General features: G+C 44.8%; 1 protein-coding gene and 1 non-coding gene across 14 annotated transcripts; both read right to left on the bottom strand.

Annotated features, from left to right (window-relative positions):
- Positions 1-151: 151 nt before the first annotated feature.
- On the bottom strand, positions 152-27,479 carry Tpm3 (tropomyosin 3). Of its 13 annotated transcripts, none has more exons than XM_017795089.2 (10): positions 27,286-27,464; positions 26,623-26,748; positions 15,472-15,605; positions 13,864-13,981; positions 13,704-13,774; positions 12,377-12,452; positions 11,675-11,737; positions 11,478-11,547; positions 10,447-10,525; positions 1,554-2,766 (listed from the first exon to the last, which is right to left on the bottom strand). In XM_017795089.2, exons 1-10 carry the CDS (start codon positions 27,400-27,402, stop codon positions 2,745-2,747), a joined length of 876 nt encoding a protein of 291 aa, XP_017650578.1. In that variant the 5' UTR covers positions 27,403-27,464; the 3' UTR covers positions 1,554-2,744. The 13 variants fall into 13 exon arrangements, with proteins under 13 accessions (XP_008853275.1, XP_008853295.1, XP_017650595.1 ...); XM_008855065.3 differs by lacking the exon at positions 1,554-2,766 and adding an exon at positions 7,753-9,492 and having other exon boundaries at positions 27,286-27,479; XM_008855053.2 differs by lacking the exons at positions 1,554-2,766; positions 10,447-10,525 and adding an exon at positions 152-1,527 and having other exon boundaries at positions 27,286-27,450.
- On the bottom strand, positions 4,343-4,446 carry LOC115068086. The gene has a single exon (XR_003847469.1). It is a non-coding gene; the product is annotated as a U6 spliceosomal RNA (small nuclear RNA).
- Positions 27,480-27,625: the final 146 nt, after the last annotated feature.

Here is a 27,625-nt window from a genome sequence, read left to right as displayed (position 1 = left end):
GCTCCAATAGGCAAGTTTTGAACAGTTTTTGTCTGCTTTCAATATATACATTAAATCCTGTTCCTGTCAACCACAAAGACCTAGTTTCAATTCAATCTTTCCAGCTCCTGTGGAGAAAACACATTGATTTAATAAATAAGTCAAATAGCTCTTGAGGATTGGAGGGACTGGTTCTTTATTTCAAAAAAGACACTTGTCAATATTCAGTATCAAAACAGTTGCACTATGGGATTCTTTCTCCCATCTGGCCCCTAAGAGACCACAACAGAGGAGAGTACAAATAAGCCAGTAAGCTGCAGGATGCACACCTCACAGACCCCACATTAACCACTGAAAAATGGCACTGGGTGGGGAAACTTTGATAGATCAGCATACCCCTAGCCCACAGACTGCAAAAAATCCTCACAGCCGACAGGGTGGCCAGGGTAACCAAACCCCGAAAAGCAAAGTTTCAAAATAATACAAAAATTTTAAAGTTTTGTACATAAGCTATTCAAGATTTCTCCAGCACAGACTGGTAACAGCACAATGAGATGGCACTTCAGAGCAGCTTCCAAGGGTGAGATGGGTTGCAGATGGCTGCGTCAGCGGCAAAGACACCATCTTCTCTCTCTCCCCCTTTTGGAGGTAGGAGAGCACTAAGTTGTCACCTCAACACTGAGGGGCACATGGTCCATTGTGAGCATCCGGAAGGGGGTAGCGAGGAGACAGGTTTGGTCTTGGGGCTGGAGTTGAATGGTAGAGTGTTTGCCTAGCATGTACAAGACCCTGGGCACCAGAAAGAAGGGATGTCTCAGAGGTCTTATCGTCTTAATTTGGTCACATCTGATGGAAAAAGTAAAAAATAGTAAGAATAAAGTTGTTCAAAGATACCTAAAACTGAAATCTTCACAGCCCAGTTCTGGTTTTTGTTTTTAGCTAACTTCCTAGACTCCCCTTTCTATTTGGCTAGGACTCTGTACAGAGCAATGAGGTTTCCCACAGTGGAGTCTGCCTGGGCTCTGCTGGCTCTCAGTAAGGCAGGCCCATGTGTTCCTCCTCTATGGAGAGGGCAGTATGCACTAGGCTGAAAAGTTACCTTCCCAAAGTGAGAACGGAATTAAGATTAAGCTGCAGAATTACTTGGAATGTTACAAACGGTTGCTACAACAAAAAAGTAATTACAAATGTGTACATCACGACATGCATCAAAGACACTTTGCTTTGTGCTCACATTCCCTTAAATGCTGTTCCCAAAGGTGCTCCGCCCCTCCCAGCTGAACTCTGGGAAGAGGCGGAGACAGTTTGGTAAAAAGACATGAGGGGGTAGAGGGGGTGGCAAAAGGAGAAAGCAGCCTTCAGTTAAAAGATCAGCCCTCAGGTTCAAGGTCAGCTTCAGGCAGGCCGACCTCAGGCGAAGTTAGGGTCAGAGGGAGGAGCGGCCGCAAGGCAGGACTGGGGAGCTCTACATCTCGTTCAGGTCCAGCAGAGTCTGGTCCAGCATCCTTTGTGTACAGAGGTGTTCCTCTTTGGTGCACTTCAGCTTATCTAGTGGGGATAAAGGAGAATTACAGCAAGTAAAGTTCCACCTTTACCCATTCTGAGACTTGCTCCTGAAGATATGGACAATAAAGCGCTGCCTTCTCCACCAGACATGAGCTCTTGCATCACTGGGTTCTGTGGGGCTCTGGCTGGACTACTGAAGCTAAAAAGTTGCTCTACTTCCTAGAGGAAGGAGCTGAGCCTTATCAGCCACTTCCTCTCTCTCCCCCACACAAGCGGGCCTGAAGCATCAAGCACTCACTCTTCCAGGCTTTTTCCATAGCACATACCTACTTGAAATGGCACACTAGAGTGTGACCACTGAAAACAAGAGCAGGCCAATTTATACCAGAACACCAGACTCTCAAGGAAAAAGCACAAGACAACCCAATGCTCATGAACTATACACTTTATCCAAAAAGGGGAAAGGAACAGAGTCCTCAGTGACTCAAGGAAAAAAAGCCAAGAACACTGCCCAAACACACACTTGTAAGCCACACCTGAGATTTTAGCAGAGCCATCAACAGAGCTGGCCTGTGATAATTACTTTAAACATAAAAGCAGGCAAAGGCATCAAGAACGGACGCATCAGGAAGGACCAGTGGTGGGATATCAAGCATTTCATCTGCCTTCTGAGCAAACAGACCACTGAGTGCTCGGGAGGAAAGCACTCAAATCTTCACCTCACAGATGGTGGGTGACAGCGTCCCAGGCCCACTGCCACATCCCATTCCCTTCTTTCCCTTCCCTGTTTCCACCCAGTCAGAAGGGCCCATCCCTAAGCCTGCAGATGAAGCAGTTACAACATCTTGTCAAGTCAGTCTTTTTATTAGGAAACATCCATGCAAGAGAGCAAACCCTACAGTCAGTGCACAAGTGAGGGCAGCAGGTAAGGGTAGAGAGCAGATTCTCCAAGTTCCCCACTACATCTCCCAGGCCCCTTTCTTCGTTATCTGCAATCTCTTCTGAAAGACAGAAACTATTTAGCTGTTCCAATTTCATGGGGATGTCAGGATATCAACAGTTCTCCAACTGACCTAATTAAAAAGCAACTTGCTTAGGGCAAAATAACTTTTTAAAAAAGACAATCAGCTTTTCACTGGGGTCCAGGTCAGTGGTGTGAGCAGTGTGCTCGGTTTACTGGGCGTCAGGGAGCCCTGCCCCGTCAGTCACACAGATCATGCAGTGTTAGCTTCAGCTCATTAGAAAGCAGGCGGTTTCGCTCAAGTTGGCTGTAGAGGCGCTCTGCAGAGCAACAGAGAAGAGAGAAAGAGGAGAGGAAAAAACGGGAGGAGAAAGAGAAAAAGGGAAGGTTAGTAGAGCACCAGAGAAACGTCTTTCAACTAGCTGGTATACATAACATGCACGTATGGCAGAGGGGTGCCAGGGCTCAGGGCAGGAAGTCGGCCAGTTGGAAAGACCAATACAGTAAAAATTTCAGATTGATGTGCTGGTAGTACCACGTTTCAAATGTGAAAATACGTTTCCTTCACAGTATTTCCTGGGCTAAGAAACTGAGACAAGTCAAACAGGGCAAAGAGAGATACTATTGGAGGCACTCATAATGACCTGGGTTTGAAAAAAATTGAACCATTGTGCCGTTCCCCCTGTGGAATGATTTAACACGACACTATACATAAATATTCCTTCCACTCAATCCTGTATTTTCACTTTTTTTTTTTTTTTTTTTCTTGAGACAGGGTCTCCTTGTAGCCCCAGTTAGCCTAGAACTGTGTAGACCAGGCTGGCATTGAACTCACAGAGATCTGCCTGCCTCTGCCTCCTGAGTGCTGGTATTAAAGGCCTGTGCCACCACACCTGGCAATATGCTTTTTAAAGCTTTTTTTTGGGGGGGGGGGTTCTTTTTGAGACGGAGTCTCCCTGTAGCCCCAGCTGACCTGGAACTCACTATGTAGACCAAGCTGGCCTTGAACTCACAGAGATCCACCTGCCTCTGCCTCCCTAGTGTTTAGACTACAGGTGTGCACCACCACGTCCAGCTCGTATTTTATTATTTTTATTTTATGCGTATGAGTATTTTGCCTGCATGCATGTAAGTGCACATGTGGGCAATGCCCCTCAGAGGCCAGGAGGTGGCAGATCCCCTGGAACTGGAGTTAGGGGTGATTGTTAGCAGTCATGTGGGTTCTGGGAATGAACCTGGATCCTGTGGTAAACGTTCTTAATTTTGAGCCATCTCTCCAGCTCCTGTAAATGCTTCTTATAGCAGGCTTAAGAGACACACCTAAAAGTCCTATCCAATTCCTATCTGAGTTCCCCTTTTCTAAAAGAAACTCAACCTCTTATTAGAAGTAGCATGTCCAGTATTTAACCACTGGAAACCAAGTAAGACTGTTGGTTTTTCATCCTTCCTTAAAGCGGTGGTGCTCATACAATCCAGTTCAAGCCAGTGGGAGGTAGGGGAAACTGGAGCTTGTGGGCAAATTTTAGCTTTCTCTTGTCTTGAATATAAATGTGATGTCCAGATCTACTTCTTTCAATCTTGAGGGTCAAAGTGACTCTATCTTTAGTAGGCTACAGGTATTCATTTGTGGCAAGACTTGTTCATAATTCTGTCCCACTAAGCTTTTTTCTTATAGCCCAATACCAGTGTTAAGTAAGTGCTCAAGTCCACTGGCTCTACCTCGGTTTTCTACTTGGAACACACCGTAAGGAGGAAATGAATGATGGATGCTGCTGTATTTGTTTTGTTTTTTGCTTGTTCAGTAAGTTTTCTGTCGTTACGGAAAAAAATCTTCATAGGAAATTGCTTTAGCTCTCAGCAGCCCGTTCCTGAGCTCTGAGGAAGCTTGTCTTCTTTAAAAATATGGAACACTTCACAAATCTGCGTGTCATCCTTACACAGGGGCCATGCTAATCTTCTCTGTTATCATTCCAATTTTAGTGTATGTGCTGCTGAAGCAAGCTGTTTTGTTTTGTTTTTTAAGATTGTGTCTTTGTCCCACCATACCCAGCCATATATCCATTTTAAGCAAACTCATTCCTGGTCTACTTCTATCATCCCCTGAAGTTTCAAGTCTCTCCCCATGTTTTACAGCCCATTTCAAAATGAGACATGGTCTCATTTTAGAGACAGGTCTTGCTGTTTTCCCGAATAGCCCTAAAATTCTGTTTTTAAGCAGTCCTCCTGCCTCTGAGACTCCTCAGTGCTGGAACTATAGGGGTAAACCACTCAGTTAAAGCAGTGGTTCTTAGTAAGGGTAGTTCTGTCCATTATAGCCCCAGGAATATGGAAATTTGTAGTGTGTCAGGGGGTGCATTTTTGGGAGACAGAATCTTAGTATGTATCCCTGGCTGGCTTTGAACTTACTATAATCTTCCTGCCTCTGCCTAAAGTAGTGTGGTTATAGATGTGTGCCACAATGTTCGACTATAGGTTAAGTTTTGACTACCACAATGACCAGAAGGCTCTACAGACATTTACTGGCCAGGGAACAGCAATATGACAACATTCAGAATCATTCTGTCTGAGAATTACCCTATGCTTCAGCTTACCAGCAAAAAGCACAACAGAGTCAATGAGCTCCAAGAGGCTTGGCACCGGACCTCATTCTGGGGACATTCTTGACAAATACTAGGCATTCAAACTTGTGAATCTCACTGCATGTTTATCCAACCTCCTCCATATCCAACTTAGATTCCCATGTCTGTCTTGCAAAAGAAGGTATTCCCGGGATTTTGTTCCTTCTACCAGTCCATTCCACTTAGGGCAAACAATAAAGACTGTGAGCAATTTATTGCCTAATAAAGCCCAAGATAGAGTTCCTTAAAAATCATATGTAGTCAGAAACTAACTACAGTTTTCTCACCTTGAACTTAGCTTCCAACGGCTACTTCTAATGACTAAAACTTCAGGTCCTGATGTTATTAGTACATTAAAAACTCCTGGTTCCCTGATGACAGCAAAACAAAAAAGGCAAAGCAGGGGACCCACTGGCTCAGAATTAGAAAAGAATTCCAGGGATGGCTGGCAAGATGGCTCAGCAGATAAAGACACTTGCTATCATGCTTGACGACCTGAGTTTTATCTCTGGTGTCCTGCGCCATGTCAAACATGTACACCCACACATTACTTAAATGCAATTCAAAAAAGAATCCTACCAACAGAAGCTACCAGATAGATGCCTCTTATGTCTCACCTCCTATTCTTAGTTCATTCCTTTCCTTTTCTCCTCCCTTCCTCTCTCTTTCCGCTACTAAGAGGGGACTGATTGCAGGGCCTTGCACATATTCAGCAAATAATTCATCTGCATTCCTCAGACCTCTTTGTATTTTTATTCTAAGACCGCATCTTGTTAAATTCTCAGCCTGGCCTTCCAACTTCTACCCAGTGTCTAGAACTGTGCTGGACAACGGGCAACAGCTACATGTGATTAAATGTGAGTTTCATTTATTTAAAAATAAATAAAATTAAATAAATAAAATTTCAGTCTTATCATACGACAAATGCTTAACAGCCATAGCAGATAATGACTACTATACTAGAAATCACTACCAAAAGCTCTACCAGACAGAACCACTCTGAAAAGCTCAAAATTAACCCTCAAATTACTAGAGTCTCCTTGGGGCTAGAGAGATGGCCCAGAGATTAAGAGCACTCACTGGCTGCTCTTCCAGAGGACCTGGGTTCAATTCCCAGCACCCACATGGCAGCTAACAACTCTCCCTAACTCCTGTTCCAAGGGATCCAAAACCCTCTTCTGGCCTCTGCAGACTTTGCATGACACAGGTCCACTTATATCACAGGCCAAACACTCATACACATGAAATAAAAACAAATTGAACAAAAAAAAAAACTTTAATTACTAGCGTATCCCATGAGTACTCACTCTAGTCACCTTCTTTCCCAGTCTTACTGCTGGAAGCGAGCACTGGAAACCACCACCTCTTCTACTCATTCACCTTCTAGCCCTCCAAACACTTCCACCTGGATTCCTTTCCAACTAAGATTTTCCTTTTTATCTAACCCTTTTTGCATTTGTAATTATTCTTTATGGTGTAGTGTGTCTGCATAACTTAAACTGCTTGCAATCCTTTTGGATCCACAAATCTCTTCTACTTCTCACACACATGCTTCTCTCACCCTCAACATCCCAAACTATGGGATGTACGACACGACCCCCTACACCAGTCTCTAAACCAGGAACCTAATTTTGCTTCCTCACATTTAGTTGGCAGGCACCTCTTGTCAGGCCTGTTGGTAGTACATGTCTGTCCCAGCACTTGAGACAGGAAGACTGCCAAGTTTGAGGCCAGCCTCAGCTACAGAGTGAGACTGTGTCTCAAAAAACTAAATGAACCAATAAAATAAAAGGTCCATCTTTGAGAGTCACCTTCCTATAATCACCAGGCTAGCACAAATTCCAAGAATGCTCTGGAAACCCGCAGTCACCTAACCCAGCATTTCCCTAAGAGGACACAGTGCCTGGCTAGTAGTGCATGCAGTAGTGTCCGTTGTAGTCATGGCATCTACTCAGCACACCTCTGTGAACTTCAAATAAAACAAATCTAAAGCTGGCTGGGTGTGCTGGTGCACTCAAGAAGCAGAGGCAGAGGCAGAGGCAGGCCAATCTCTGTGAATTCAAGACCAGCCTGGTCTATGCAGTGAGTTCCAGGCCAGCTGGGGCTACAGGGAGACTGATTCAAAGACCAAAAACAAATCTAAAGCAAGAGTGGATTTGAAGAAAACATTAACATATCTAACAGGGAAATAGGCAGCCTCTGGATCATGGCATGCCAATGACAGAACTTGGTGTCACCATCGCTGTGCATCGCTCTGCTAATGTGTTTCCACTGTTTGTTTTTATTTATTCATCCATTTGATTGTTCCCTCCCTTTGTGAGACAGGGTCTCCCTGTAGCCCCAGCTAACCTGGAACTTGACAGGTACACCTGGCTGGCCTCGATCTCAGATATCTGCTGCCTCTACCTGCTGGGATTAAAGGTGTGCACCACCACATAGGGTTGCTTGTTTAATGTTTATTATTTATGTTTTGAGTGTATGAATGTTTTGCCTGAATATAAGTGCATCACAGGTGCAATGCCTGCTGAGGCCAGAAGAGGGCATCAGATTTCCCCTAGAACTGGAGGTAGGGGTAGTTGCTAGGAACCAAACCTTGGTCCTCTGCAATAGTAGTCAGTGTTCTTAACTGTTGAGCCATCTCTTCAGTCTATCCACCCCCAACACTTTTTTTGGAGACACTATGTAGCCCTGACTGGTCTGGAACTCAGAGGTCTGCCTACCTCTGTCCCCAGAGTGCTGGGATTAAAGGTGTATGCCACCATGATACAGGGTTTTGATCTTCCTTCCCTAGTCTCCCAAGTGCTAGGATTATAGGCTTGTCCACCAAACCCAATTTGACAATTATATTAGGGGAAACCACCTAGTTGTATCTTTCTTTCCCTTTCCCTGTCTTTTCCTCCCTTCCCTGGCCCTGTCATTCTTTCTTTCTGGTACTAGGGTTCAAACCTAGGGCCTTGTCAATATCAGGCAAGTGCTCTACCACTATGCTACATCCACAGCCCTGGATACTGAAAAGAAAAGCAGGTTTCAAATGCATACTCTGGGAAGAAACTGAAATATTACACAAGCCACACTTAGCTACACTATTGATGTTTAGCTATTTGCTGTGTAAACTGAACAGGAGTTTCTGTGCATACCAGGAAAAATTTCACTAGTAGTCCTCATCCTCATGCACATTATTTGAAATATGTGTGACTGGTTATTTTCCAATAATTTACTATATGTCTTATAACTCATTAGAAAATGCTAACAGGTAAATGCTAACAACCTCAAATATGTAAGGAAGATTTAAAGAAATGTCTGACTATTGAGAATTCAATCCATTATGTTATGTGTTTGTTTGTGACATAGGACAAAATTAGTTAACTGTTAAGAGTACTAACACACAGGCTTCCATCTGTTCTAAGGATGCAGTATTTGAATCATTGGTAAGAGAGTAGAGAATTTTTCTTTTCTTTTCTTTATTACTTCTTTTTTTGGCTGAGGAAGTTTGAACTGGCGCCAGGAAGCTGATCCATGCCTCTTGCGAGCTGGGGAGTCTTCGGTGGTGGTTCCTATACTGATGGGCTTGGTTGCTCTTTCTTCTTGGATTTGGCTAAAACCTGACAAAGATCAGTCACTTATGACAAAAGTTGCCATTTTCTTCTCAATTGTCTCGATCCATGTTGATATGGCTCGGCTCATTGATTTAACGCTGCTAACCATCTCCAGCATCCACTTGAAATTCTCCTGTCTTCAATTCAAATGATGTTATGCAGCTAACAAGACTAACTAGTAACAAGGTTTTGAGTTCTGATCTGCAAGGTGATTGAAGCTGAATCATGTTGCTTATTGGAGTTGTTGCTCTAAGATGTCTTGGTTCCATCCCAATACCTTCTTCTTCCCTTATCATTGTGATCACTTCATCACATTGCTCAGGGCTGATAATCTGATCATCGTCTTCTTCCACTAATGATAGGTCCTCTTCAGCTTCATCTGGATGTGGTAGTTCCGAGAGTAGAGACTATTTATTTAAGGAGACACTTTAACTGTCTATTAATCTTACTATACGGAAAAGGGATCAAAGGGGATGAAAACACTCCACACAGATGACTTATCCTTAAGAACCTGGAAATACTAAGGACAGTCTTTGAGACTTGAGGACCGACACTAGACTTCCTACCATGAGGAGCCTTTTGTAGTCCAACACTCGAGACTCTAATCAGCAGTTCCAATGTCAAGAAAAAAAAGACACACACAAAAGTAGCTTTGATTATATGTAAGTCAGAGAAGGGGGCACCTAGCACAGCTGCCCCCCACATCACACCCGCAAGACTTGTACCCCCATCCTAATGCTTTAGGGGCTAGCCAGGCTGACCCAATGGAATCCAGAGTGAGTGGGGCGCTGGGTTCCCCAAGATCCAGAACAGAGCAGAAATGATGAATTATCTGTATGAAAAAGTAAGGATACTCCAGGTGAGAAGGACTGGACCAACTGAGGCAGCGATTTGGGAGAAAGGAAAAGGGCAACAGGAAAAAGCCAGACACTGCAGTCTACAACATTTGGCTTCACTCAGGGTTAGTGGGAAGCGGAGGCAGACAGATTAGCATTAAGGATCAGGACCCACAGCAAACAGATAAAGTCTGCACTGTTTACTACTTGGCTGCTTCTGGGCCTCAGCTCTATTCTCAGATGTGGTACTGTTCACTACTCTGCTGCTTCACATCCTACGTATGCCCCATTAACATCAGTATCAGGGCACAAACCAAAACTTTGCTTTTCAAGACAAGATCTTGCTATGTGGCAGTAGCTGGCCTTGAATTTGCATCAATCCTTCTGCTTCAGTCTCCAGAGTACTAAGATTTCAGCTTTGTGCCACCATGCCTGGCTTTGAGAAACAAGCACGAAAAATTACACTAGAGAGCTGAGCACGAGGGAGACAACATGCCTGTAATCCGAGCGTTCTGGAGGGTGAGGAAAGATGATTTTGAGTTTGAAGCCAGCATGGCCTATACAATGAGACTCAAGTTAGAAACAGGGAGAGGCCAGGCATGGTAGCGCTCGCCTTTAATCCCAGTACTCAGGGTCTGGCAGAGGCAGGCAAATCTGTGAGTTCAAGGCTCACCTGGTCTACACAGTGAGTTCCAGGCCAGCTGGGGCTACAGGGAGACCTTGTCTCAAAAAGGACCCCGCCCCCCCAAAAAAGAAAAGAAATAGGGAAACAGAAAGTTACACCCAAGGTTAAAGGCCTTCCTAGCTTTCGCCAAACAAGTTACCAGCACCAATGTTTTCAAGAGTGCAGACTGCAGATTCCAAAGGACAAAACTGAAGCACACTATCAAAACCTGTACCCAACACCCACAAGCCAAGATCCCAACCCCACTCTGCTGTCAGATAGTTACATAGAGGTCATGTCATTGAGGGCGTGGTCCAGCTCCTCGCTAATGGCCTTGTACTTCAGTTTCTGGGCATAGAGCTCATCTGGACAGGTACAGGAACCACAGGGAGGAACGAGGGGACAGAGTGAAAGGTATCAGAAGGAGATATAAAGAGGGAATCATTAGAAATTAGGAAAAGTGTGACTCTAGGTCACACTAAAACTAGAAAAGCATCTGTTCTGCCAGCCATACTGGCCATTTTCAATCCACTTTGCCCAATGACCAACTTAACTTCCTGATGCCTCAGATTCAATTGCAACTAGAGTTGAGAACCCAGGCACAACCAGAGATACTAAAGACACCATACCCACCCAATTCCTACAGTGATAGCACCTAACAAAGACAGAAAAGGGAGGAAGTCCACATCCATAGCGACACTTCTCTGCCTACTACTTCAAGTGATGACTATTCATGGACCCTTTGCTCTAGGTTGCCTCCCCAAACCCTTTCAAAGAACATCTGCTACCAAGAGCCTATCCAGGGCATATGCTCAGATTTCTCTAAGCCACTCTCTTTCCCTTATTAAGGTGGACAGTTGCTGAACTGCAAGGATAAGAAAGCCCTGGCACTGGCCAGCTCTGAGACATGGTTATTCCACAGCTTCATATCCTAGAGGTGTCCCACACCTGGGAACAGTGAACAGAACTGCCTGAAGTGGCCACAGGGTGACACACAGTGTTGTGTCCACTAAAATAATGGCTTCCATTTCAGCTCAGAGACTAAAGACTTACATGACTATTAAATTGGAGGTAAATGCTGCAATTGCATCTTTTCAAAAGAAAGGAAATAAATTCCAGAAACACTAGGTATTCTTATTAAAGGAAAAGACTAAATCTAAAAAAAAATCCAATCCAGGTTTGACTGACTTTGCCAAGTATGGTATAGAACAGAACATATTACATATGCCAAGTCACTACCTGGTGGCAAACAGAGAAAAGGTTCAAGATTAACGGGCAAGGCCTTTGTCTCTCTCTAATCCCTCCCAGGCTCCATACCTTCCAAGTCATCAATGGTTTTTTCCAGTTTGGCTACCGATCTCTCAGCAAACTCAGCACGGGTCTCGGCCTGTGGAAATACGAAAGCAATCAGAATGAAATTGCTTCCTAATTCTAGACCTTTCAGAACAAAGCCAGTAAGTCTAAGTCCACATTAACACTTTGCATTCTTCTAAACGTTAATCCCCTCAGCTCACCTCCTTGAGTTTATCAGTAAGAATCTTTATTTCTTCCTCGTATTTATCTTCTTTTTGAGAGTACTGTTAAGAGAAATAGAATAAAAACGTCAAAGAAACTGGTCCAGATGATACCCACCTCCCTACATTTATTCTTACACAGATCACAGACACCCTCCCGGATGCAGTGAATGGTCCAAGACTCAGAGCAAGGCCCAGTTTTTGACAATAGATCCTTTAAAAATTCATCTATTTTCAGTCATAAAACTCACAGTAAACTCCATCAGGATGCTTTTTGTTTGTTTTGGTTAACAGACTAAGCTTTGATTTTACTCATATCAACTCAAAGTGTTTTTCCTTTCTCCAACTTAATCAGCAGGAATCTATATAAACATCCCCCAAAATGGCAGAATGGCCACTATCTTAACTGCTCATTAGTTCTCAAGAGCTGATGGATGACAGTCTACTCTGGTCCCTTATAACTTCCTTTTAGCAAAGCAGTATCAACTTGAGGAGCAAGTGACTCTAGGCACAGGAGACCACAAAGCTATTTTAATCAAAGAAGATAGGAATTAACATTAAACCCACAACTGATGGACAGCAAGTCAGGAGAAAGAGTACATTTCTCACAGGATTATAATGAATGGGGGTTTCCAGTCTTTCATCAAGGGCAGGGCTGGCCCCAGGTCCCAAAGCCTGTCATCTTCACAAACCAGCCCCTACCTTCTCCGCCTGAGCCTCAAGAGATTTGAGGTTGTTGGTGACATTCTTCAGCTCCTCCTCCAGCTCAGAACACTTACTGTGAATATTTTAAGTACCGCAGGAGAGAAAAGGGGAAGAGGAAGAGAATAAAAAAAAAGGAGAGAGACACAACAGATGTGAATTGAACCTATGTGTAGAGAGAGCTGAAAGGCATTATCAGGGAAGAAAAGTCCCTAGGTGACCTGAGCAAGCATCAACCCTCCTCCCTCTACCATGGACTACGTATGCCAGGAGCTGGACCTCCTATGCTCAGAATGTTTGACTACTAATAAAGAACACTGGAGAGAAGTTGCTACCAGAAACAATCACAACTGCTTCTTAGGGTGGAAGAAGAATGGATGCCCAGCCCAAATAATCCCCCAAATCACCCAAGGGATGAAGATACCCTTGGGGAACAGGCAGGAAGCAATTAGGAAAGAAGAGATGAAAGATGCCAAGTAAGTGGAGAGGAATGGAGCATTCCATGAAGACATGAGAAAGCACTCAACAAACCAACGGTGGAGGGGAGGCAGCTGCAAACCAAACCAAACCAAACCAAACTGTACAACGCACGAAACTTCTGTGGGCTTAATGGTTAGTACCTTTTCTTCAGCAGCACTCAGACACTTCAGGTTCTGGTCCATCAGTCTGATTTGCTCATCCATCTCTCGGCAACGGCTGTTAGTGACAGTCACGGGAATGGCACAAGCCAGGTTGTGGGGAGAAAGGTCAAAAAGGAACACAGCAAGAAAACAAGCAGCAAAATGGGGGGGGGGACAAAAATTAAAAATGGGAATACAGCACCACCATGGTCATGATATGTCATGTCTGGAAAGGGAATGCAAGGGAAACACACATGCACTATGCTGACTTTGTTACACAAGGCCAAGAAGGTACCAATGTGAAGCAGGTAATTTTTGCCTATGCTCTAAAGTTCCCCTGCAGATTGGCAAAGCAGTAAAAACAGAGACTTCTGATCTTAAGTCAGAACAGGTCAAGGAGAAAGAGGTTCCAAGTAGAGGGACCCAAGAAGGTCTTCCAATGAATTGTATGCCATTACTAGTCTCTACATTCCCCCAATTTGATAACCTTCCCAAGAAGAAATAAGCAAGCCTTGTTACCTGCTACTAGTCAAGATAAGAGTCCAAAGCTGCTCTTAGATTCTAAGATTCTAAAACAAGCACTGCTGATGACTCCCATCCCTCCCCCTGGCCCTGTTTAACAAGGTTGAAGGAATGCTAGTTTAGTAGTATTAGAGACCAAGCCAAAGGGACAGAACGGTAAAAAGGTTTGGAGATAAGATACTCACGACTCTGCCAGCTCAGCCCGTTCCTCGGTGCGTTCCAAGTCTCCTTCAATAATCACCAACTTACGAGCCACCTACAAGAAAAGAACCCTGTGCAGCCCAAGGAAACAGATAGAGCTTGATGTCACTGAAGAGAGGGACATGCATCTAGAAGGTAACTTACCTCTTCATACTTCCTGTCTGCCTCCTCTGCAATGTGCTTAGCTTCTTTTAGCTGGATTTCCTGGAGTTCCATCTTTTCTTCATCTTTTAGAGCCCGGTTTTCAATAACCTTCATACCTCTATCAGAAAGAGCACGAATGCAACACTGACACTCTAGAGTGTGCCAGCTCCATTTTAAAGTCCAGTCCTCTATTTGCCACCAAAATGGAAATCTCATTGAGCATTCTTTAATTTATGGCTGATTTAATTTAAATTTTCTTCTTATAAAACTAATATATCCTGGGGGCTAGAGAGACGGCTCAGCAGTTAAGACAATGTTCTTGCAGAAGACCCAGGTTTGAATCCCAGCACCCACATGGCAGCCAACAACTGTCCATAACTCTAGTTCCAGGGGATTTGACAGCCTCTTCTGACCTCTGTGGTCACTGCACAACATGGGTGCACTTACCTACATGCAGGCAATATACGCATACACGTAAAAAAAATAAAAATAAAATATTTTTTAAAAAAGACAAAAAACAGCTAATACATCCTTGGGGCTGGAGCTCAGCAATTAAGAGCACTAGCTGTTCTTGCAGAGGGCCCGGGTTCAGTGTCTAGCACCCACATGGCAGCTAACAACTACTGATAACTCCAGTTCCAGAGGATCCAATGCCTTCTTCAAGCTCCTACAGGCATTGTACACATGGATACACTTACATACATGCAGGCAAAACACCTATACACCTAAAAAATTTGTTAATTTTTATTTATTATTTTATGTGTATGCGTGTATTGCCTGCATGTACATAAATGCACCTGTGTCATGCAATGCCCAAGGAGGTCAGAAGCTGTCAGATACTCTGGGACTGGAGTTACAGTTGTTAGCTGCCATGTGGGTGCTTGGGATATGAACCCCGGTCTTCTGCAAGAACAACCAGTGTTCTTAGCCGCTGAGCCATCTCTCCAGCCCACACATAAAATTTTAAAAAAAATTTAATTGTACCCTGGCATGGTGATGCATGACTTTAATCCCAGCACACAGGAGGCAGAGGCAGGTGGCTCTCTGTGAGTCCAAAGCCAGCCTGGTTTACATAGTGAGTTAAACAAAACAAAACAAACAAACAAACTAATACATCCTGGGCTCGAAATATAACTTAATAATAGAACATTGGCCTAGCATATGCAAAACCCAGTTTGATCCCTGGCACTGCAGAGTTATAATATTAATATAGAAGTCACCACTATTCAATGAAAACAGATCTGGCGCCTGGGGGTATTGTTCACTGGTAGAGGGTGTGCTTAGTATAAGACCCTGGGCTCAATTTTCAGCTCCAAGAAACAAAAACCAGGTCCAGAGCTGGATGTGGTGGTACAGGCCTATAACCCAAACACTTGGGAGGTAGAGACAGGAAGATCAAGAATTCAAGGTCAGTCTGGGCTACATGAAACCCTGTTTCAAAACAAAAACAAAACAAAAAAACAGGTCTACAGGGAAATCTAGGTCAGAGCCACCTTATTTGCAGTGCTGGGGATGGAATGCAGGGCCTCGAACATGCTAGACAAGTATGCCACCACTGAGCTGTGCTACTGCCCCATGAACTTCTTTGGAAATTCACAAACCACATACCTCTCACTCTCATCAGCAGCTTTTTCTGCTTCCTCCAGCTTCTGCAGGGCAGTGGCCAGGCGTTCCTGAGCACGGTCCAGCTCCTCTTCAACCAGCTGGATCCTACGGTTCAAGGAGGCCACCTCGGCTTCAGCCTGTATTTGAATGAAAAAGTGGAATGGTGGAAAGAACCAACTGTGACAGTAAAACTAGGACTGACTACCATGAAGAAGCTGGAGTCTAGTGACAAATCCTGTCTTGGCTCAAATGCTGAAAAATCTAATACATAATTATACATCAATTTCCTTCTTTCCCATCAAAGAACTCTTATATGTTCCACATGAAGAATGTTTTGGGGGCTCAAAGATGGTACAGTGGTTAAGAGCACTGGCTGCTCTTGCAGAGGACCTAGGTTCAGTTCCCAGCACCCACAGGGCATTGCACAACTGTCTATAACTCCAATTCCAGAGGGTCTGATACCCTCTTCTGGCCTCCACACTCATACACACAATGTTTTTAATTTAAAAAATAAATAAAAATTCAGTTCCTCGTTCAGACACCTGACAACATTACCCACTTTCTTCTGGATACAATTCCAATTCCTGAACACAAAAGCAGCCAAGGCCAGGCATGGAAGCACACACCTTTAATCCTAGAACTAGGGAGGTACAGGCAAGTGAATGAATTGCTGTAAGTCAGAGGCTAGCCTGGTTTACCTAGCTAAGTACCAGGACAGCCAAGACCACATGGTGAGACCCTGTCTCAAAGAAACAAGATGTAGCCAGAGAAGACAGAAGCTGGGAGCTACTATCCCATGCTTAGCCAACAGATACCTTTCCCTGGCCTTGAACTCTTCCTGTCTTCACATCTTAAGTGCTGGGCTTACAGGCATGTGCCACCATGCCCAAGAGGAATACTTCTTTCTTTCTTTTTTTTAAAATATTTTATTATTTTTATGTGTATGAGTATATTGCCTGCCTGCAGGTAAGTAAGTGCAGCCATGTCGTGCAATGCCCACGAGGACAGAAGAGGCTGTCAGATCCCCTGAAACTGGAGTTACAGACAGTTGTTAGCTGCCATGTGGGTGCTGGTATTCGAACCCGGGTCTTCTGCAAGAACAACCAGTGTTCTTAACTGCTGAGCCATCTCTCCAGCCTGAGGAATATTTATTTAAAGAATTTTGGATTACCTATTAATTTGCTGGTTGATTTTTTAACCCTCTCATTACCGTATCCTAACACACCAGGAGGATGAGTAACTATGTGAATGTCTTTCAGAACAGCTTTTCAGACTGGAAAACAATAGAATCCAAGATGGGGATGTAGGTCTCCCACCCCTTCAGTATTTTCCCTCACCCCCTGGACAAGAAAGTTACCTCTGGCTAAAATGATCAGTTTTGACAACATCATAAAAACAAACATGGACAGAGAGAATGCTTGCACCTACTGCCACTCCTCCATTTCTGAACTTTCTATTCCTCTAACAATCTCCTAAACTGCACTGAACGTCAATACAATTTATGACAATCTCCCTGGCTTTCACGCACAACAACAAAGTACAAATTCAAGCCCAAGTGACCCATGTACTGGCCATGGTATAAGAAACCAGAAAGGTGGTAACATGAACACAGTAGAATAGGCTCCTCATTAGTGTGATGGTGCATGCCTATAATCCCAGCACTCAGGAGGCTGAGACAGAAAGGTCATGAGTTCATGGCCAGCACACAATGCAGTTCAGATACTTACATCCAAGTGCCAGGTAAGTAGGAGTCATCTACAACTCATATCGTGCCTGAATTCTATTGCCCTAATTTCCTCTTAGCAGGCAAGGGTGGTGGCAGCTAAAGAATCTGGGCCACTAGCCCTATGGGGAAGTCCAAAAGATGCCTGTTAACAATCAAGATTTAGACAAAAATTTCCACCAGCATAGGAGGTTCACAGGACTGGGAAAGAAGGCAGGAGGCTAGGGTACAAGCTAACTATCAGGACACAGGAAAAGGAAAGTGATAAGTCTACATAAACTGAAATTACTAACAATTTGTATTTCTAACTAACTATTCAGACCACCACAAAGACAAGTAGTATGCTCTGGTTCCGTGTTTTCCAAGAAAACAGATGTCTCCTAGGACAACACAGATTCATCCTCACAAACCTAACAAGACCAACCAGGTAAGAGCAAGCCAGGCTTTCAGGCAGACTGTGAACCACTGGCAGTCCTAGACAATGCTCTACTCCATGTCAATGCCTAAAATCAAAATAAGAAAAAAGCAACCTGACTTGGAGGAAGCACATGAAATCTAAGTCCCCATCCAGCTCTGAGAAAAGATAACAAGCTGTGGGGGCAGGCTGAAATTTCCGTGACAACGAGCTGGCTCAGGCATTTTCTCCAAAAACCAGCCATTTGTAATAGAATTCTTTACAAGGGTGAAAAAGGAGGAAGAGAAAATACATAGTGGTGTCCTTTCAAGAGCAAGCCTGTATCAAAAACAGAACCCAAAGGGCTGGAGGTGGCGGCACACGCCTTTAATCCCAGCACTCGGGAGGCAGAGGCAGGGGGATCTCTGAATTCAAGGCCAGCCTGGTCTACATAGCGAGTTCTAGGCCAGCTGGAGCTACAGGAGACCCTGTCTCAAAAAGACCAAAAACCAAAACCAAAACCAAAAGAACCCCCACAGAACCTAAGATGAGGGTCCCTGCAAAGCTTCAGAGACCCAGAGGGCAGTGAGGATACTGCTGTCCCTTTCCTCCTCCTTCTCCCACAGATCAGCTCTCTTCACAAACAAAAGCCTGAAAAATTAAGATCTTATACTACATTTAAAGGAATAAGGAAGACAATTTGGCTTTGACTTTAAACCAGAGCTTACATTGATCACTCATCCCATTCAGATCAAGTACCAAGAAATTGCCAACCTTTTGCATGGTAGCCTGATCCTGGGGAAGACTCACTTTATCCTTTTCTGATCATCTTAGGTTTTATTTAGCACACAAGGCCAGTAGAGGTTTGGGCTGTTCAGACTGTCTACCTCTGCCCAGCTTAGAGGATACAATGGGAAATCCTTCCCTTTAGTAATAATAGGATTCTCCACTGCCAAGAGGCAAAGACCATGGGCTGAGGGTGGAGTGTAGCAGCCATTTGGTCACGTCAGAAGAAGGCTGACAGAAGCTTTGGTTATGATGTAGGTGGAGTTTAAATGCTACCACTGAGGTCTCTGTACGGCTTAGTGAGTAAAGGTGCTTGCCAAGGAGAGATGCAAGTCCAATAGGAAAGAATTTACAAAGTTGTTTTCTGACCTCCATACATGTGCCAGCATACACATTATCATACACACACAATTACGGGGTCAAGGACGGAGGGGATAGTCTAAATCTGGCATTCTGCCACTGTGGTTTCTCTTCTTAGATAAAAGCCACAAGTGTAATTTGAAAAAAAGATCTCATTAGAAAAGTGAGGCCTCAGCTCTGAGGAAAGGACTGCTAGAGTACACTATGTCCATCCGCCTCTCCCAGGGGGCTGAACAATGGATACTGTGTCCTTAGGGAATTTCAGTTTTACCAGGGGGTTGGAAAGTTGGGAGGACTTATCAGCTGGCCCAGAGCAAACAAAGGTGGAGTCTAAGCTGAGATACTTAGAGCAAAGGGCTGTTTGCCTCTCCTGTAGCAAGTGTGCTCTGGAATGGGGTCAGAAAAAGGGAGGCAGTGGCCAGTCCAATCTAAACTCTAAACTGGAGAGGTGATACTGCCTGTCCTCTTGTCCAAACCCACCCACCGACTTGTCTAAAATCTCTCCCCAGACACTAGGAATTTGGGCTTCAGGCCAGAATCAGAGCCACTGGTCAAAGCCCACTCTCCTCCCTCAACAGTTCTCCTAAGGTTTGAGACCACAGCAAAAGGAAAAAGAAAAATACTACAAGAAGTTAGGAGAAGTAGTTTAAAAACGTAAGATGAACTGTCTACTTACAAAGGGTTACAATGGAGCCCCTGTCATGGTAATGAGCACAGGTATTTCAGAAGCTGAATCACTTGAGCCCAGGAACTCAAGGCTAGCCTGAGCAGGTAAATTTTAGTGTTAAAAATCCATATTTTTAATCACCACCAATAAACAGGGTACAGATTGTGTAACATGAGTAAGGCCTGATCCCCAGCACTACTGAAAAACAAACAACAAAAACCAATAAAAACCTTCTTACACAAATACAAAGGAAACTCAAATGCAAAGTAGATTTAAGGAGGATGATGCTATACTATAAAGGTCAATCTCAAAGCCAAGAGCAGGAAGGACTGATCTCAAAACAACTGTCTCAGCTCTGGTCTCATCCAACTTAGTGACAGGGCAGCTTGGATGGCCATACAAAGTAAGTAGAAAAATGCTTGACCGCCTACTAATGTAACAGCATGGGACAGCATCAGTGAGGCTGAGCTCCTGAGCATCCAGCCCTAGAACAGGTGCCTGCAAACACCACATTCCACAACACCCTAATAGAACAGGCAGCCTGAGCATGCTCCCTTCCCACAGTATCTCCTCACTGGGGCTCAAAGTTCATCAGAGCAGAAAGTCAAGCATAGGCTCTCAAGCTCACAAGGGAGATACTAGTTTCAAAGTTTAACCACCACCTCACTTCCCCATTCTGAGGACTTCCTCCCTAGACTTCAACTCAGTAAGCATATTTGGTAAGCTCTGAGGGAGTAGCTTACCATGTGAGAATGCTCACACTGGTACTTATCACCTTAAGAGTCACCAAGAGTAGGGAAAAGAAAAGGCCAAATTTTCCCACAAGGAAACAGACCAAATTCTGGGACATAAAGACACACCTCTGCCTACCTAAAAACACTGCTTGGGTACCCACTCTTCAACAGGAAGTCTAAGATGCTGCCGCACAACAGGCCATGTCCTTCTGCTAAACTGTCTTCCTCTTTGAAAGAAAGCCTTCTATCTCTAGAACACAGAAGACAATCTCACTTGAAGCAGAAGCTGCTTATGTGCCAGGAGTGCTGAAGCATGTCTGTAATCCCAGCACTTGGGAAGCTTAGGTAGGACTGCTTAGGAGTTCAAGGCTAGCCTGGACTACATAGGAAGATCCGTCATCTCAAACAAAACCAGGTTGCTGCCATACTAGACACACAGAAATAGATGAGAAGACAAATTCTTACATCTTATGCCCAGTAATAAAAACAAGTATTTTAATAATCTGTGAGTATAACCTAGACTAGAGCTGTATTTTCCTTTTCCAAACTCCACTCATGTTAGCCCCCAAAGAAGCAACATTAAAAAAACTTTCCAAGGGGAAAAGCAATAAAGAACACCAATAAACCCTATGTGTTCTTTCACTGGGTCTTTAAATATTCTCCAAAAATCAAAGAGTCAACTGGAAACTGCTCCACCTAATAGAATGAACCCTAGATCCTGGAAAATACTATGGTTTTCTTAAGCTAGCCAATCACATCTAACAGATTCAAGAAATCTCAGGAGTATATTCATTCCACCAACACTGCCCCGTTGAACCAAAAACAGAGGCTGTACAGATTAACAGATGAAGTGGCGAAGGGCCTTCTCCAGTGCCGCCCATTAATTTGATCCCACCCTCCCCATTGTCCTGGTCAATCAGAAACCTTAAGATTGCTGCGGTGTTTGATTCTCCGCCATACAGTCCCTTATCAGGCCTGCTTGAGAGAAATGTTCTCCGCAAGTCAAGTTTGCACAATAAAGCCCTGAATCTAGCAGACGTTCCAGCCTTCGAGGTCATCTTGGGCAAGGTCTAGAATGTTTGCAGGCTCCGACATTTGCACTACCGTCCCGCTTCACATGGACTGAGAGCGGGTGTGCCAGTTACACGAGCTCCCCATAAGAGGAAAGGGCCCCAAGCAGGAGGATGGGAGGAGGTGCTGTGGCCTCAAGCTCGGCCAGGGAGGGAGGGCGGGCACCGTGCTTCCTTTCAGCCAACTGCTGCCTCATTTCCTGAGCAGGAGGAGGGAGCGGAAAAGATGCCAGCAGACCAGGCCTGGGGGGCCTTTTGGGGGTTCCCACCTCCTACCTCCATCCTTTCACAGGATAGGTTCTGCCCTTCCCCGGCCACAAGAGCACCCATTTATTTATTCTTACCCCTTGGGCCGGAAACCTCAAGCGAGAGCAGGGCGCCCCCACCCTTCGCAGGGAAGTGGGGGAGGGAAAGGCCGAGCCCCTCCCCTGGCCGCACCCGGCTCGGAGGGACTGAATGAATGAGTTGGGAAAAAGAGAAGTGCTGCACGGCCCCGCGAGGCTCAGGTCTTTCCAGGGTCCAGCCTGCTCGCGCGGACACCGAGCTTCCCGCTTGCCCACAAGCTGTCCCATCGGAGTCTCACCTACCTCCGGCCTCCAGTTCACCCATGGCCTCGTGGTCCCCAGGAGCCTGAGCCCTACGGCAAGAGGTCCCTCCCGGGCAACTCAGCCTGTCCTCCTGACTCCCCTCGCCCTCGGAGCGTACCTGTTCCCGGGCCCGCCTTTCTCCCTCCACTTCCCGCTGGAGGCGCTCGGCCCTCTCCTCTGCATCATCGGCCTGTTGCTGCAGCACCTGGATCTTGCGCTTCACCGCCTCGATAGTGGTGATACCGGCCATGGTGCCCACCCAGCTGCTTCTGGAACGCGGTTCCTACCTCCGCTCGGCTTTGCTGCCGCTTCTCACCCCTACTTCCGCCTGCTCCGCCCTGAAATACCGGAACTCACCCACCCGCCCGGATGTGACGCCGCCTCCACCGTGCTCTCCCACTGCCGAGCAGGCGGGAAGGCCGTCCACTCCAGGGACAGCTAGCCCAGAGTGAGTGGAGGAGCCTCCCAGTTGCCCTAGGCGACCGCTCCCAGCGGCCTTTCAAGGGCCAGTAAGTGGGGGTGGGGTTGGGAAGGGCTACCATAGTAACTGGGAGGCGGTTCACAGTCTAGCCTCACCCACCAGGCTGCCTGCTGACAAAGGTTGGCCCATTTACAAGTATGGTGCGGTCCTTAACACTTTCGCAATTGACACCTCTCTAATCTCATGCCTACCCACCACTCACTCACTAGCAAGTGTGCTCCCCTCAATATAAAGTATCCGACAAGTTTACGCTTCTTCTTGCTCTACGACAGACTCCAAAACCAAGTTCTAAGAAAAGCCTAAAAAACTAGATTTCATTTTGCTAGGAGTCCCAGGCCAGCCTCCTTTCAGAATCTTTTCAGAAGGGCTGTAGCCATAGCTCAGCTCATAATTTGTCTAGCATGTACGAAGCCCTGGGTTCAATCCCCAGCACTACATAAACCAGGCCTGGTGGCACATATCTCATCCCAGCACTTGGGAAGTGGACACAGAAGGATCAGAAATTCAAGGTCATCCTTGGCTTCACAGCGAGTTTCGGGCCAGTCTGTGTTACAAGAGACCCTGTCTCGAACAGTAAGAACAAAAAACTACTCAGATAGGTTCTCTCCCATCTCCTGGAAGCCTATGAAGGAACTACTGGGATGAAAGATATGGGCAAGTTGGCCACGTTTGCATCCTATGTAGCATCAGTTATGAACTTAAGTTTCTATTTAGAATACCAGCCTTGTTCCCTATTTTGAGAGTCAGTAAGCACCATTTAACCAGCCAGCCCCTTTGAACCTTGGAATGATTCAGGATTTGGTAATTTAATCATCATGTTCAATCCCTTTGGTAGACAAGGGAAGATCTTATGCCTGTGTTCTACCAGGAAGAGTTTCTTACTAGAGTCCGGGTTAGAATATCCTTGGTGCAACAAGACATAAGTATCTGGAAAATTACTATGGAATTTAATCTCTAAAGTGTAAAAACTTTCATCAATTTTATTGCTCCTTCTGCTTTCAGGCTCTCCAAAGAACTGTTATGAGCTAAATATTGCCCCTACTATATGCTGGGCGTGGTGGCCAGCACTGGGGAGGCAGAGGCAGGCAGATGTTGAGACTGAGGCCAGGCTATTCTACATGGCTAGTTCCAGGACGGCTGGCACCTCAGGAAGACCCAGTCTCAAAACAAACAAACAAAACCAAACAACAACAACAAAACCTTCCATACAGGATTTATGGAAGCATAATTGCAAAGAGATTTATTTTCTCTTTATTTCTTTGGTTTATGTTTAATTTGGTTTGGGTTTTGTATGAAACAAAAAACAGTGTCTCATGTAGCCCAGGCTGGCCTCTAACTCACTGTTGTAGCCATGATTGGTCTTGAACTGATACTCCTGTATCAGCTTCCTGAATATAGAAATTACCAGTGTGCCAGGCGTGGTGGCGCATGCCTTTGATCCCAGCACTCAGGAGGCAGAGGCAGGTGGATCTCTGTGAGTTCAAGGCCAGCCTGGTCTACATAGTGAGTTCCAGGACAGCTGGGGCTACAGGGAGACCCTGTCTCAAAAAGACCAAAAAAAAAAAAAAAAAAAAGAAATTACCAGTGTGAACTACCACACTTGACTCTATTTCTTTGTATTTATCATACATTCTCAGTAATAATAACAATAATAACTTTCTCCTTTGATGAAGCTCTCTCTCTTTCCTTAAGAAATAGATATGGTACAGAACTTAGAATTAAGAATCTTAATCCCTGGGGCTAAAAAGATGGTTCAGCAATTAAGAACACTGGCTGCTCTTCCAGAGGAACCCAGTTTGGTTCCTAGCATACACTTAGTGGCTAACAGCTATCCATAACTCCAGTTCCAATGGATCCAACGCCCTCTTCTGGCCTCCACAGGCATTGCACACATATGGTGCACTTACATCCATGCAGACAAAACATACACATAAAAGTTCATTCATTTTTTAAAAATAAAAAATTTTTAATCCTTGATGGCTGAGCATGATGGCACTCACCTTTAATCCCAGCACTTGAGGCAGAGGCAGGTGGATCTCTGTAAGTCTGAAGCTAGCCTGGTCCTCATAGCGAGTTCCAGGACAGCCAGAGCTACAGGGAGACCCTGTCTCAAAAAAAAAAAAGTAAGAAAGAAAGGATTAGAAAGATAGTTGCTGGGGCTGGAGAGATGGCTCAGCAGTTAAGAACACTGGTTGTTCTTGAAGAAGACCTGGGTTCGAATCTCAGCACCCACATGGCAGCTAACAACTGTCCATAACTCCAGTCCCAGGGGATCCGACAGCCTCTTTTGACCTCCTCAGGCATTGCACGACAAAGGTGCACTTACCTACATGCAGGCAATACACTAATACACATAAAATAATAAATAAATAAAATTTTTAAAAAGGTTAAAAAAAAGAAAGAGTTAATACTCTCCACACCTAGTCCTGGTTCTGAGGATACTCCATTCTTTTTGGAAATACTAACAATACAGAAGAATATTTAGCAATGAGACAGAAGAAAGGACTTGAACAGACAATCATTTGCTCAATAGAGCAGCCTGTACACTTTGATTCCTCCCCCAGGAATTTGGGAAGAGCAGGGTTCTGACACTCAGTAAACTGTCCTGAAAGGCCCAAGTATTTTTCAAACTTAGTTTTGAAAAATCTAATCAGAGTTGTTGAGAATTTTGTAATCTGGGTGCGGATCAGCAGGGGGCAGTGTTGCACCTCCCTGCACCCTGGTAAAGATGCCCAAGACTTAGGAAGGCCAATGAAAGTTGAGAGCACACAGCATTCCTGAGGCTGGTAGATTCGTACAGATAATCTCCTCTTGATCCAGGGAAGCAGATGGTTGACTCCTGATAGCCTTTAGAAGCATGATGTATAGGCAGCACTGGGACCAACCAAGGCTATTGTTTTCCTAGTGACAAACAGAATAATGTATCAACACGTACATCTATCCTTGTCCCTTCAAGTGCTTGTTCCAGCTTAGGGACCATGTAGTGTTGTTTTTCCAGTTTTCCAAAAAGGAAGAAGTTGTAGTTTGTGGCAGACAAAACTTTTGGTAACTATCCAATTTGTGTTTCTACTCTCCGATGTCATACACCTAATCCTCCCCACCTCTGAAAGGGGTGGATAGCCAAAAGAAGATGAGAACCCTAAAGGCAGAGTCTGAATATGAGAATCTCAAAACATTAGTGAATGATCCATGGTCTTTCAAGCTATTTTCCAAAACTAAACATGATTTTAAATAATACATGCTTCTGTTTTTCTATTAACTCAGCTTGCTCGGGAATGACTATATTACTGGGGTGTTCATTTGTTGCTGCTAAGATTGCTATGGTGGTACATACCTTTAATCCCAGGGCTTGGGAGGCAGAAGCAGGTGGATCTGTAAGATGGAGTCCAGCCTGGTCTGCATAGCAAGTTCTGGGCCAGCTTGGGCTACAGGGAGACGGTGTCTCAAATAAACCCAAAATTAAAAAAGAAAAAAAGATTTCTATGGGCTAGGTAAATGTAGCTGGGTGGGAGGCCCTGAGTTTAATCCCCAGCCTCTCACACCAAAAATAATAAACAGTCCTTTTCTTTGCTGCAAATTTCAAGGTTGAAGAAGAAGGAAAATAGATGCTACAGTATAATATGAAGTGAGAAAAGGTAATTTATTTCATTTACAAGAGGGAAAAAAACCTAGAAAAGGTGTGCAATTTACTCAGGGTCATAGAGGAAGGTCTGGTAGTGATACCTTTGTCCCCTGTGATTCCTTCTCAGTTTCTAAGATAGTCTACTCTGGAGACCTCTCTGCTCTCCTATGAGTACTGCTTCCTGTGGCATCTTTGTGGCCTAAGGGAAGATGCCCACATTGGCCAAAATAACCCATACAAGGCCAGGGTCAATGTGACCTGCATTTCCCATTGTGAAATCTAAGCTGGCTTTGTTGGGTAATTGAGAGATGAGATCTTCCCTATTAATACACACATGCACATGCCAAGCCTTGTACACAAAAGCTAAGAATGTGGAGTGGGGGAGGAAGTGGGATACATGCTATCATGTGTCTGGACTTGGAGGCCCTTCCCTTGTCCAGGTCCAGGAAAATGTCATTAAATTCCTGGGAAGGAGGGTGGGTAGGATAAAAATGTCTTCTATATGTCTTTTTTTTTTTTTTCAGTGCTTGGCATTGAATCCAGGGCTTCATGCATGCTAGGTAAGTATACTATCACTGAACTATGCTCCCAGCTCCAACATGTCTTTGAGGAAGAAAATGTACTCCATTATGAGGGTGTACCAGCATGTTGTTATATGCAAAAACATATGTTGGTATATGTCTGTAGTTTTTGAGCCCACAAACAAGCAAGCCATGCCTCTAATACTCACATCAGCTGCCTTCTTCTCTGCTAGCTCCAGCTTCTCCTGAGCATCCTTTAAAGCTTCAGAATACTTGTCCAGCTCATCCTCTGTCCCCTTCAGCTTCTTCTGCATGGCTGCTAGCTCATCCTCCAGCTATAAAAACCCAAAGGATCACATACAAAGACATGAACACAGCCATGCCCACTTTGACTTGGAAAGACCTCTGCACCCAGCCTCCATACTACCATCCCAAGAGACACCCTTTCTCCAGCCATTGCTCCAGGAATTATGCTTATGGCTTGACCTCTGACCCTAAGATGACCAAGCCATCCTGAGTTTTCATCCAAGATTCATGAATGATACATATCTAATGGGGAAGATGTCTGTGATACTATTGAAGAGAAAAAAACAGAGCATGCTAAAACTCTTACCTTTTCTTCCGGAAGTCAGATGTTCTTCCAGAACATGGTCCATATCTACTTAAGTCCAGCAGAGACACTGTGGCATGGAAGGGGCCACTGGCTTTCTCAAGGTCATAGGGGTAGTCTAAGGTAGATACCCCACGTATTCTCTGCCCCTTCATTGGCTGAGGGGTCCCACTCACCCAAAAAGAGGAGTACTAGTAGTTACTGCCTTTTCCATCTCAGTCTTGTTCACCAGCTGGCCAGAGAGACCAACGCCAGTGCCTACCTGTTTGCTTCTTTCTTCTGCTTGCTTCTGCTCAGCTTCAGCTTGCTCAGCCCGGTCCAGGGCATTCTCCTTGTCCAACTTTAGCATCTGCATCTTTTTCTTGATGGCCTCCATCATGAGCAATGACTGTTGGTGGGTCCACCTGTGAACACTAGAGAAATGGGGACTAGGGCAAGAAAGGAAGAGCTGCTGCCTGAGTGGCTAAAAGTTTCCCGTGCTTGAGCCTTTATCTGTGCTCATAGCTCCACCTCTTTTTCCTAACATGGTCTTTCCAGCTCCCTCCACCCTATCATTGTTCTTCTAGGGTAATACAGGGTCAGACACACCGATAGACTGACAT

The sequence above is a fragment of the Nannospalax galili genome, unplaced genomic scaffold (assembly GCF_000622305.1).
Source record: "Nannospalax galili isolate Female #2095 unplaced genomic scaffold, S.galili_v1.0 scaffold591, whole genome shotgun sequence".
NCBI lineage: Eukaryota > Metazoa > Chordata > Mammalia > Rodentia > Spalacidae > Nannospalax > Nannospalax galili.
Note: the sequence above shows the minus strand (reverse complement) of the source record. Positions and strands in the feature narration are given on the sequence as shown.

What these genes read in the sequence shown, in the direction of transcription:
- Tpm3 (XM_017795089.2), bottom strand. Translation starts at nt 27,402, where the DNA reads ATGATGGAGGCCATCAAGAAAAAGATGCAGATGCTAAAGTTGGACAAG. An exon ending in CAGAAGAAAGAAGCAAACAG is followed by an intron (nt 26,749 to 27,285) that starts GTAGGCACTGGC and finishes GGGTTTTTATAG; the next exon opens with CTGGAGGATGAGCTAGCAGC. An exon ending in AACCATTGATGACTTGGAAG is followed by an intron (nt 10,526 to 11,477) that starts GTATGGAGCCTG and finishes GTACCTGTCCAG; the next exon opens with ATGAGCTCTATGCCCAGAAA.